The sequence below is a fragment of the Crocodylus siamensis genome, chromosome 15, assembly GCF_052110815.1.
Source record: "Crocodylus siamensis isolate JL-2025a chromosome 15, ASM5211081v1, whole genome shotgun sequence".
Classification (NCBI taxonomy): Eukaryota; Metazoa; Chordata; order Crocodylia; family Crocodylidae; genus Crocodylus; species Crocodylus siamensis.
In genome coordinates this window covers 17,343,725-17,356,835 of record NC_143409.1, presented here as the reverse complement: position 1 = coordinate 17,356,835, position 13,111 = coordinate 17,343,725, and the positions used below count along the sequence as shown (strand labels likewise).

Below are 13,111 nucleotides of genomic sequence, written 5' to 3'. Positions count from 1 at the left end.
GGCCCTGCTTGACTGTATTTGGGTGCCCTCAGCAGTGGCCAGCAGGTGTGGTTCAGTGCCTTTTGGCTTCAGGTCTGGGTCTCTGCAGGCATCTGCCTCCCTTTCTAGATTTTAATGTGCACATCAGTTCACTTCTTCATCATTCCAATTTATGCAGTTTGGGGAAACCTACAGAGATTGAACTGATTCAGCCTCAGGCTTCTTGACTGTCTGTACTTAGCCCAGAAGTTCCATGCACATAAATTGTTTTCAGAATCGCTGAAACCAGTTTAAGATAAACCTGGATGGCTGTAGTATCAGACTTGGCTGATTTAGGTGAAACTGGTTTATTAAACTTCTGTCCCAGATCCCCTCCAGATTCAAGTTAACTTTCAGTCCCCCAGCATCCCAGGATGCTTTGCACCTGCTCCATGAACACCCCCCCCCACAGGGTGGGTGGGCTAGCCTGGGCCCAAGTTGTCTGCTCCAGCCCAGCAGGGATGCATGCTCATGTGCCCTCTGGCTTCTGGCCCAGGTCACTGTAGGCATGTGGCTGCATTTCTGGAATCAAAAGTGAATGTCTGTTCACTTGCTTATCAGTTCAATCTACACAGCTTAGACTAACCTGTGAAGATTGAAATGATTCAGCTTCAGGCTTTTGGACCGTCTGTTATACTTAACCCATGTGTAACTTCGTTTCTGTGTGACTTGGCATGGCATGGCATAGCAGATGCAGTCAGAACAGTAGAAATTAGGGAGCTTTGCAGGTATCTCCATCCCTCCCTCCCTCTCTTTCCCAAAAAAGCGGCATCACAGTAAAGACAATAACACTAAAGATGTTAACTCCTTCCAAATCACATAAACTGTAGAATATTGCAACTAGGGAGGAAAGGATGCTGTGGCAAATCTGTTGTCAACTGTCATTACTAAGGAAACTCGAGAATTCCAGTTCCTCATGCTTGGCTATGAATAACACATAGTTTTGCATCTGTGGAACTTACTCAGAGGTTGCAGGACCTACCCTGCCTGTTACATCCTGATACCATACCTACCTCTCCAAGTGGAGCATGTGTCGATTTTGGCACAGCACTGATTTAGTAGATCTTGGCAGCTGAACCTGCCCCTTCCATGCATTTTTATTTAAGAGGAGGAGTATATTTTAGTTTCAGCTCTAATTTTAGTCGAGTTTGCACTGATTGTCCCTGCTGGGTCACAAAGAACTTTCATAACAAATCAGCTGTATCTTCTTTTTTCTTCTTTTTCTTCCTCTTTTCTTTTCCTTGGCAGGGAGAGAGAGGTGTTGTTTGCTTTTGATGACAGATTGGTCTGAGCACACTTAAAAACTGCAAGCTAGTCCTTAACACATTGCTCAGTATTTGGCACTGCCTGCAAATGTCTTGGCACAAAATGGCTGGTAAAAAAATATGTGGGACTAAGGTTTTCTTTTTTTTTTTCTTTTTTTTTTTAGCAAACAGGCATGTTTAGTATTGTATTGTTATCTCTACCCTGCTTTCCCTTTTCATCTTCACATTTCTTATGGAAAAACTAATTTATTTTTTTTAAAAGCATGTAGAGTGTTTTCTTTATAGCTTGGTAAGTTTTTAGTAGCTATTTTTTCAAATAACCTATTTAATGCTTTGCTTATTTGAACTCTTTTATCAGAGATTAACTGTGGATTTTTTATAGTGTGTACTACAACATTTAATTTAGAGATTAGGCCGCACAAATAATAAACTAAAAATGGAACCAAAACATTTATATTTTCTGAATTAAAATAGCTGATGTGAATTAGGGAATTAATAACCCTCCCCCCCACAAAGATATGTGCAGCCTTTTTGATTAAACTTTGAAAGACCAATATATTATGATTATGTAAACTTCCATGAGTTTAATAGCAATAGTGCTGAAGCCAGAGTTTTTAAATATCTAGCTTTGGTTGTTTCAATACTTAACCTCAGTCTAAGAGGAGGACAGAAACAGGTGATGAAAGGCAAAATTAATTAACAGTAATATTTGTCCTTTGTGTTGTCTGTTGTTGAGAATAACACTTATCTTTATGCATTCAGGAAAGTAATGAGAAAGTAACCTTCATATTTCTTATACCTGGATAACTTAACATGTTGTTGGTTGGGGTTCCTCATTAAAAACCATGGTAATGATAGGATATTTTAACAATTTTATATAGCTTAATCTTGAAAGGCAAGTTATGTTTTAAAAGAATGAGGCAGCTAATAAAATCAAAAGGGTAACATAATAAATAAAATTCCAGAAACCTGAGCATGTCTACTACAGCTTTGCCCTCCTTCTGACTATGGTGTTGATATTGGCAGGCAGTAGGCTGTGATCGACAACTTGGGAGTAATGCCAAGGAAGACAACTGTGGAATCTGTGCAGGAGATGGTTCAACTTGCAGGCTTGTGAGGGGACAAGCTAAGGCACATGTTTCACCAGAAAAAAGTAGGTTGCAAATTGATCCTATGTTAATTTATCCTTGACTGTGTTTTCTGCTTATGTATTAACAGACGTATTGAAGAGTCTGACCTTTTCGCTATATATTTGTTTGCAGTCATCCAAAGCTACTTATTATAAAGTCTGTGCTAGATTAGTCTATTGAAATTCCATGAGGGATACCACACATTAGGCTATAGCTAGGAAAGAATTTGAGATATGCATTTTTTTTGCAGAGCAGCTCAATTTATTCTGTCAGGAATAACCATCAAGATATACATCTTATATTAGAGGGTATCCTCATATTGCAATATATGTGACACTGTGACAACATTTTTAAATCATGGAAAAATCTTCTGGATGGTTCTATGGAAAGTGTGGCATGTGATTTTAATGACTGGTTTTCAAGTTAACTCTGCTCATTTTTTTAAAGCTTTGAAGACAATTGCAAGTTAGAGGCAAGTTAACTACTTCCATGGTACATAACATACAAGTCTTGAAGAATTAGGAATGGCAATGAGTCTGCTCATTTTTGTACATTTGAGACAATTTGTACAATTTTGGGCCAGATTCTGTTAGCCTTCCTTGTGTATTGTACATTGTTCTGCAAATAGGAATACTGATCTCAATATTATTACTAAATGACAGGAAGAATAAAGCCTTTTGGACTAGAACAAAGTAAAAGGGTGGGTGTGCTGTTGCAGGCAGAGTTCCAGGAAAGACTTGTGACTTAAAGGCACCCCTCTGACTAGCTGTTTCTCCACAGCTCCTATTTTGATTCTCCTGTCCAACCAACACTGCCAGTGAGTGCCTGGAGGGGGACAGAGCCTGGTTTCTAACCCTGACAGTGCCCCTTCTCTGTCCCTTCCCACCCTCTTTTTTCCCACTTGTTCACAATGTGGGAGTACTAGTGTTCTGGAGCCTATTTTCTCCCTACCATTTCTGCACTCATTGACTCACAGACATTACCGGGGCTGTGTGATTCTTCGGACAGAGCTTCGGATCCAGAGAAGCTTTGGACACTTTGGGGTCTGAAGCAGCACCTCCGGGTCGAAGCGCTGGCCTTGTTAGGCTTCCCGAAGTGGTTCAGAGCTCCCGAAACACTTCAGAGCTGCCTCGGAGATCCGGCCATCGGGTATTATGGGGAAACAATAAAATATCTATAGCTTTGTTGATTTCTGTGTGATTTGGATAAACTTTTCAGGGGTGGTAGACTCTGCTGAGAGGATGAAGCCTCCCAAGTATCAAGAAGATTGGTGCAGGGGCCTGGGGGGAAATAGCACCCCAAATTCTTGAAAGCAAAACTCAAGTCACGTCTAGGCATTACAACACAGCAGGGTGAAAACGGAGGCCTTAAAGCCTGCAAAGTTTCGAGAAGATCAGTGCAGGGGTTTGGGGGGAACTATACCTCAAGCTGCGGACAAGCAAAACTCGTGCCATGGGTGCTTATGGGACTGTCTCTGTCTTGGGGCGGGGAGGGGAGACACTGCTACAGGCCTGGCTGCTGAGCTGCTGTGTTCCCAGTTACCAATCAGTCAGTCATGAGTGAGTCAGGGACCAGCTCAATACACAGGACCTAGCTACTACATAACGGCTTAACAAGCATCAGTGAGCACCTACAAAACCAGGCTAAGGAGAGGAAAGAATCAATACAGACAATCAACTGCCCCAAGACAGACACCGTCTTGGCACCGGTTTTGCCTGTCAGCAGCTAGGGGTGCAGGCCCCAGAACCACCCTGCACCGATCTCCTTGACAGCTGGCAGGTGTTGTGGCCGTAGCAAGGGCCACCATCCCTGCAGCTGTCACCCCGCTGCGCCTGAACACATGCAGCATCACCCATGGCATGAGTTTTGCTTGTCTGCAGCTTGAGGTGCAGTTCCCCCCAAACCCCTGTACTGATCTCCTTGAAACTTGGCAGGCTTTGTGGCCTCAGTAAGAGCTGCCACCCCTGCAGTTTTGACCCCCCTGTGTTGTAACACACAGCCATGACATGAGTTTGGCTTTCATGAATTTGGAGTACAGTTCCCCCCAAACCCCTGCACCAGTCTTCTTGAAACTTGGCAGATGTCATGCTCTCAGCAGAGGCTACCGTTCCTGCACGTTTAATCCAAATCAGACAAAAAACAACAAAGTTACAGATATTTCATTGATTCCCCATTATACCCTATGGCCAGATTTCCGAGGCTGCTCTGAAGCTTTGGAGCTGCTTCGGCCGGATTGAGGCAAAAACCCAGTCCGGAGCTCTGAATCAGATCACTACGAACTTGCACAGGCCTAGGCATTACACATAAACTCGTTTACATGATCAAAAACTGTTTTAAACCTGTAACAGAATAGACATTGAGTACACATAAACCAGTTTGAAAATAGCTGAAACTGGTTTGAGATAAACCTGGTTGAATGTAGTATCAGACTCAACTGATTTGGGTGAAACTGGTTTATGCAATGTCTGTCTCAGACCCCTTCCTGGTTTAAGATGAATTAGATTCCCCCAGCATCCTAGCATGCTCTCTGGGCTGGGCAGGCCCCTCCCCTTTGCTCACTGGCTGGAGCTCCAGCAGTGACTTGCAGGCACAGCAGGGTCTGCCTTACTTCCCCGTGTCACCCTCCTCACTCCCCTCCACAACTCGCTGCTTAAGCAGGTATCCCTCCCTCCTCTCTCCTGCAGCATGAACTGTAGCCAGCGTGTGGTATGCTAGGTAATGCTGTGAGGTGTCTGTGTAAGGCAGACAGGACAGTGTCCGCTTAGGGCTTTTTGGAGCTAATCAACAGGTCAGCTGGTAATATCCCTGTGTTCCTTCCTTTGGAAAAAGCTGTTTAAGAAGAGCTCGAACTAATGGGCAAAGCTTTGTTTTCTGATGGCCTGTTAAATGTTGATAACAGAGCTGATACATACTGTGTTATCAAGGAGGGGGGGAACCCCACCCTAATCAGAGCATCCTGCTAGGGCTTGGCCATGCCCCACTCAGCTCAGCGTTGTGCAAGAGAAGGAAGGGCTGCTCTAGTGCCCTCTGGCGTCTAGCCTGAGTCACTGCAGGCATGTGCTGGCATTTTTTTCAATCCAGGGGGGTTGTCTTTACGGTTACAAACTGATTCAGCCTAGGCAGGGTAGACTAACCTGCAAAGATTAAATCAGTTCAGGCTCAGGCTCTTTGAGTGTCTGTCCCTAGCCATAATCAGGATAAACCCTGTCTCTCTCAGAGGAACACAACCCTTCTGGCCCTATACTCCCTTGCAGAACCTTATAGAACAGAGTGACTCTCACATTCAGATTACTATCAGAAATCTCATGCAAACCTAGACAGGCATTTTCAAAACAATGTAGAATGGAATAATTGTCCATTTTGGAGGCCTGCACCAATTTCAGCATATTTGGACTAAGCACTATATATAATTCAACTTTCACACAGTTCACGAACAACAAGATTTTGAAAGAACTGTTACATATAAAGTCATATTTTAATGCCTATTGCAGTACCTATAAATGTTTTCATGCTGCTTTATGCAGTGGCTTGAATTGTGCTTACATGCGAGTGTAGTTTGAAATGGAGCATATTTTATCTTGATGCATGTTACCTTTCATTGGGATGACATACATTGGTCTGTGGAGCATTCCAAACTCTATGCTGTATAGTTCCTGTGATTTGGAAAATATATATAACTATGGTAAGATTTTTTTTAAAAGAGGTATATTTTTATGACCACATATATAAGGGTCATGAAATACTTTAAAGGAAGGCAGAAATATGCATTTTCTTAGATGTATACTGGTGTTGCTACTGACAGTTTCTAACTCACTAGTGGCATGGACTTATTTCTTGGAGCTGAGAATTTGATTTGCTAATTGAATGTAATGAATGAGTTCCTCATGAAACACTGAACAGGTAACATTTATACTGAACAAGAAAACAGCTTTGGTAATGTGCATACTCATTTGTCTATTCATTCTGAATGGTGTTGATCACACTGAACTCACAGGGACTCTTTGTCCCTGGTAAACACACAGCAAATGTTACTTGATTTAGCTGTGCAAATTGAGCAAAATGTTGGTTATATTACAAAGCCCAATACTTGCTTTTGTTAACGAAACGCCCCCCCCAGGATCTTTTAGGTGTTACAAAAGAAGTCCCTGGCACACCTGGACATCATATGAAAAACCAGAGGACAGGCTTTCTTATGCACCAAGCTGTACGCTGTTGTCCCCTCATGAACTTTCACTGGGTAATGATGGGAGGCAACTGAGTGTTGAATGTTCCCCAGTTTTTCCAAGAATATTTTGGATGCTCATGCTTCTCCCCTGCCTCATCTTCCTCTAGCTCAGGAAAGGTAACTGGCCGAAGAGATGGCTGTATTATTTACATCAGCTTTATATCAGTAGGAATTCCCCTAAACGGGAAAATTCCCTGGAAGTAACCTCCAGTCGCTTTAAGTTCACTTTATGCCATCTTAATGGCACGGAATAAACTTGTTAAACTGGAGAATCTGGTCAGAGTGCGTTGGACAGTTGAAATAAAGTGTCAGAATGTCTTAGTACTAGAAGTAAAGAGAAACGTTTAAATAGGATTCTGAGTTTTCTGGTATTAGAGTGGTAACATAGTTTACAAATAGTATCAGTAAATACTAGTTTAGTTCTGCTTACAGATCTTGTGGCCCAACTAAAGATTGGATGCCTGTTACAACACTCATTTAAATAAATTAAAAGACTCTCATCTATACCACTTCTGACCAAACAGGGAAGTCCCACAGTGAAACACAGCACACTCACTCCACATGCTACAGCTCCACATGTCACGCGGCTGCTGTTAGACATCTGCCCAGTGATGCTTTAACTCTGGCTACATCACATTTTGGGGGACTGTAGCAAGGGCATAGTGGGCATCCCATGCTCACTGCAGCGTTCTGTGGTACAGTTTTGAAGTGATACAGACATGATTTATTGGTTTTGCTGGGTATGGATCAGACCCATAATTGAGTGTTTTCTCCATCCTTCTACTGCAGGTTTTTGAGAACAAAGGTTCCCCTCCCCCTTTTACTTAAATGTTATATATTTCATTGTGGTTGATTAGTTATAAAAATAGATTTATCATCTTCTTAAGCAATACAGTTATACACACACCTTTTTAAAATAAACATCTACATCTGAGTATTATTGCGCTGATCCTGACGAATTTAATACCTTTTTTGGCTTCAGATGTTCACGTACCATATAGAAGTGGTTCCATATATTCATCGTTTTGTGTGAATGCAGTGTGGAAATAAAGCTGTTTCTTTTGTGATAGTATATCAGTCAAGGCATACACAAAAAGTGTAGCCTATAATAAAACTGCCAAGAAAGTGTCTGTTTCTTTGCTTGGACTTTTACTGAGCAAGTGTTGAGATGTACAGCAATGGCCCATGATGTACCAGGTATCTCCATTTGAGAGAAAGCATGCAAGATTGTGAAAGGGATGTAAATCTCATTATACAATGAGGCAAATTAAAGATCTGGAGAGAAAATGAGAGCCAGAAAAATTATTATGGAAAAAGGAGACTTTTATCCAGAGGCAATATTTAAATGACGTTGTGAAAAAAAGGTAAGAATAAGAGCATAGATAGATAGATTTCACTTAGACTTTGTAATAGCAAATGGCTACCTATAGAGTTATTTTGTTTTGTTGACTTCATGTCTTTTATATTTAATAGCAAGTGTTTTTCATAGATCATGAAGTTAGAAGTTAAACAGCATTTAAAGAATGCTTACCATTCTGCAAATATGAAACAAATTGCCATTTCAGAAGTTCTTTATTTTTTCCAGTAACACTTAATTGTCTTTGAAAGATAAAGTAACTTAGATGTCTGCCAACAGACCAGATTCTAACTTTCTGGTAAAATGATTAAAGACTTGACTAATGATATTCAAACAGAAAGTGTAATAGATTGTAAAATCTACTATCCCACTGGGAACCAAAATATCTCAGGCCTGATGTTGCTACTGCGCTCGGCATGGAACTCCCATTAGTTTCACTCTTGGTTGCTCACATGGAAACACTGCGGGATTGGGCCCTTTTGTCTGTTTTCTGCTCAGTGACTGGCAAACATGATAGGAAAATATTCTGGTTCTGGTACCAAAAGAAAAAGAAGGATTCTGGTTCTGACATTAAAAAGAAGAGGAATCTAGGCTTCCTTACTTGTTGAAAATTGTTTGATATTTAAAGAATATTAACTTTCATAATTTTTCACTAAAAAAATTACATGAAAGGCTTTGGTTGCTTGGCATTTTTAATTTCGTTTTCTTTTTGTTAATCATTTCTTGCTGCCACTGTGCAATTTATGATTGTTCCTTTATCATTATACAACATTTACAATTTCATCTTAAAGCATAATTTTTTAATCAGCTCAATCATTTTAGAAGCTAGTAATTTTATTAGCATTGACTGACGCTTCCCATTCTAAAACTGTTGTCAGTTGCTTAGAACTTTGTCAAAATCTTCCTGTTGGGGATAAAACTTTCCATGCTAGCAGTTTGCCTCAGGTTTAAATTTCTGGGAATTTTTTTTACCAAAAAAGTCTAAGGGAAAATGTTTACCCTAGGTGGAAATATTCTAGGTACCTTGCATCTGTGGTGCTCTAGGGCCCCAGGTCTTCAAGAAAACTCTGAAGATTCTGGTTTTCCGTCTCTCACAGCTCCTGCTGCTGATCAGAATGTGCAAGTGCCATCCTCACAGAGCAACAAAGGATGATCCAGCCCGGAAGAATACAGGTTCAGAAAAAATGTCCTTGTAACTGCTGCTTCCAAGTGTGGGGTCAGACAATAGGATTGAAAATAGAGAAATTCTCTCTTCCATGCTCTTGTTAAACTCCCTGTTAGCATTCCAGCCATAGTTTCATAGTTAATAGGGTCGGAAGGGACCTGAGCAGATCATCAAGTCTGACCCCCTGCCATGGCAGGAAAAAGTACTGGGGTCAAACGACCCCAGCAAGGTGTTCATCCAGCCTTCTCTTAAAGATCCCCAGGGTAGGAGCCAGCACCACTTCTCTTGGAAGCTGGTTCCAGACCCTAGGCACCTTGACCGTGAAGTAGCGCCTCCTGATGTCTAATCTGAATCTACCCTCTGTCAGCTTGTGACCATTATTTCTAGTCACTCCTGGCAGTGCTCAGGGGAACAGGGACTCCCCCAATGCCTGCTGGTCCCCTCTGACTAGTTTGTAACAAGCTGGTCCCCCCTCAGCCTTCCCTTGTAGAGGCTGAACAGATTCAGGTCCCGTGACCTCTCATTGTAGGGCCTGTCCTGCTGCCCCCTGATCATGCAAGTGGCCTTCCTCTGGACTCTCTCCATGTTGTCCACATCCCTCTTGAAGTGTGATGCCCAGAACTGGACACGGTACTCCAGCTGTGGCCTGACCAGTGTCACATAGAGGGGGAGGATCACCTCCTTGGACCTGCTCGAGATGCATCTGTGGGTGCATGACAAGGTACAGTTGGCCTTTCTGACTGCATCCCCACACTGCCGGCCCATGTTCATCTTGGCGTCAATGATGACTCCAAGATCCTTTTCTGCCTCTGCTCTGATGAGGAGGAAGTTCCCCAGCCTGTAGGTATGGTGCTGGTTCTTCCTCCCCAGGTGCAGCTCCTTGCATTTGTCAGTGTTGAAACCCATCTTGTTCTCATCTGCCCATCCCTGTAACCTGTTTAGGTCCAATTGCAGCCTATTCCTCCCTTCTAATGTGCCCATGTCCCCCCACATCTTAGTGTCGTCAACAAATTTGAACAGGGGCTTTTTACCCCCTTGTCCAAGTCACTGATGAAGATGTTGAACAGTGTGGGCCTGAGGACCGAGCCCTGGGGGACCCCACTGCCCACATCCCTCCGGGTCGAAAATGACCCATCCACCACCACTCTCTGGGTGCGGCCCTCTAGCCATTTGACAACCCATTTGACTGTGTAGGTGTCAGCACCACAGTCCCCTAGTTTTTTAATGAGAATGGGGTGAGAGACAGTGTTGAAGGCCTTCCTAAAGTCCAGAAAGACTATGTCCACTGCTACCCCTGCATCTAAGGATTTTGTGACCTGGTCCTAGAAGGCCACCAGGTTGGTCTGACAGGACCTGACTCTAATGAACCCGTGTTGGTTGCCCCTAAGCATAACCTCCCCCGCTGCCTGTCATGGACATGTGCCAGGATAATTTTCGCAAAAAGCTTACCCAGGATCGAGGTAAGAGTAACTGGTCTATAGTTTTCTGGGTCTTCCTTCCTCCCTTTTTTGAAGATAGAAACCACATTGGCCCTCTTCCAGTCCTCTGGCACCACACCAGAGCACCACGAGTGCTTGTAAAGCTGTGCCAGGGGTCCCACAATGACCTCTGCTAATTCCCTCAGCACTCTGGGGTGGAGATCGTCAGGGCCTGCTGATTTAAATATGTCCAGTCCCTTCAGAAGTTCCCTGGCTAGATTCTCATTGAGCCTTGACCTAAGTGCGCCTCCCCTGGCCTGAGGGGGTCCCAATGGGGGCATTGATCCAGTCCCTGCTCAGGAAAATGGAGGCAAAGAAGTTGTTAAATAGGTTAGCTTTGTCATCTGGTGTGACGACCAGATTTCCTAGCGTGTCTTGCAGGGGCCCTATGTTACCATGTGGAAGAGGATGCTATTTTTTCCTCTAAAGAAGAGGAGGCAAATAAGAAAACCACAGGGGAAGCAGTAGATTAGGACAATAGTGAGACTGGGACAGGGCCTATCACGGGGGGGGGCCAGGAGGGCCATTTGGCCTGGGCTTCTCATTCATGGAGGGCCTCAAATTTAGACTCTTGACGTTATCTCCAATTGAGGTTATACATACAGACACAGAGATACACTGACAGGATTGAAAGAAGAAGATGTTCATCATAAAACTTTAAACTTGTGTCTCATTGCCAGGCCACACCTCCTGTAGTGCACTATGAATTAATATTTTTTTAATATACCGGGACCCTCAAAAAATGGAGGTGGCCCGGGCCTCTCTTGACTTCTGAGAGGGCCTGGGCAAGGAAATCCATTGCTGCTACGTGGAGGGTGAAGCCTAGTACCATTGCAGTGGGACCTAACTTATAGTATGGGAGGATTTGAAACTGATTGGCTTTTGGGGGAAGAACACAGAGACCAAATGAAGGGCGGTGGTGGAAAGGATGAACCTGAGACCAGCTGGACAAAGAGACTTGGACTACAAAGCACCTTGAATGAACAGGGGAAAAGAGGTAAAACTGGGAAAGAAAAGAGGCTGGCTATGCAAAGCAACTTGGATAAGAGATTAAGGAAGAAGCGGGGTACAGAGACCTCCTTCGATGGAGAGCCTGTAAAGGGAGACTGGAATTAATTAAGAGCCAGTGTGAGAGACTAAATATACCAACTAAATGAAGAAGCAAGAGGGGAGAACTGGAACTGGGTATTTCTCAAGGAGGCTTGGGAACAAGGAGCTAAGGTCAGTGGGGATACATGGGAATGACCAAGAATATCCCATTCCATACTGGAAAGGGATGTTGGAAGGTTAGAAACATGGAATCAGAGGGAGATCGAGACTCAAACAGTAAAAGAGATGATAGAACTATCTTGACATGGTGGCTGGCATTGGGGTCAGGCTGGGATGGGACTGGGATTAGGGCCAAGCAGTATGGAAGACAGGAATGGGATGAGAGCCAGGTTGGAGAGGATGGGGGAAAAAAGAGCTGAGCTTGGGAGAAACGAGCAGAAGGATTAGTTCCTACCGTTAAATATTCTCCTGTAGAGCCTGGAATGGAATGCTACATATAATGCTAGAGCTTTGTCATTCTTCTGCTGTCAACAAATATAAGTGAAAACCACCAACAAAATGGGGGTTGCCTGCCCTCTAGTGCCCATGCACACAGAGGATGACAGTGCACTGCTGGTGTTGGTTGCATGTTTATTAGAACAAGTGGCCGGGGTTTGTGGCATAGATTTAAAGGTTCTAATCCTACTGCTAACCCATGTGGGTATCCATGGATGCATCTACATGAGCAATTAATGCAGTGAAATAAACTCCAGCAGTTTGCGCCAGAGTCAGCTGCTCTCAGGCGCAGTGTTTACATGTGGGCCCAGGACTGCAGCAGTTAGAGCCGTGGCACAACAGCCCTGAGCTGGCAGGAGGCCCTGGGGTTTCAGCCCCTGGCTCTGGGTGGTGGCATTGGGCACCACTGGAGCTGGCTAGGGCATGAGGGTGCTACAGGGTGGGGCTAACTGGCAGGTAGCCCTCACACTTTAGCACCTTTGTGCTCCAACCAGCCCCTATCACAGTTTACACCTATGTTTGATTGCACATTAGTACTCTGCCATAAGCCCTGTAGCTCCAGCAATATTCAAACTCTGCTCTCCACAAATTTTCCAAAAGGAAATTGTGACCCGATTGAGTGAATAAATCAAATAAGATTTGTTATCAGTGTTTTATGTAGAAGTTTTGTGTGTTTTTGTTAAAGGTTCAAATGAAAACTGATGTGTTTAACAATTCAGAACTCAAACATTGTTCACTATGTTATTCTCAAGCTATTCCCTTCTTTTCCTTAGTCCCTCTAATGGAGAGCACTGTAATTCTTGAGGATGGAATGCATCCAAGCTTTCTTGAACAGCTACAGTTTTGAGAAGGAAGGATAGTCTACAACTTTCTCATCATGGGAGTTAGTTTGTTTGTTTTGGGATTGTGATAGGACATTTGAGGCTTA

General features: G+C 43.4%; 1 protein-coding gene across 7 annotated transcripts in view; it reads left to right on the top strand.

Annotated features, from left to right (window-relative positions):
* ADAMTSL3 (ADAMTS like 3) overlaps positions 1–13,111 on the top strand; it is a 369,750-nt gene that overhangs the window by 222,352 nt on the left and 134,287 nt on the right. For 6 of the 7 annotated variants that reach the window (XR_016439382.1, XM_090029326.1, XM_090029327.1 and 3 more), the window contains one exon: positions 2,310–2,436. The exons of the other annotated variant lie outside the window; for it this stretch is intronic. Coding sequence is in view for 5 of the 6 variants with exons in the window: in XM_090029326.1 (XP_089885452.1) it covers positions 2,310–2,436 (127 nt within the window). In the remaining variant the exon portion in view is untranslated. The remainder of the gene's footprint in view (positions 1–2,309; positions 2,437–13,111) is intronic. 7 annotated transcript variants of the gene reach the window in all.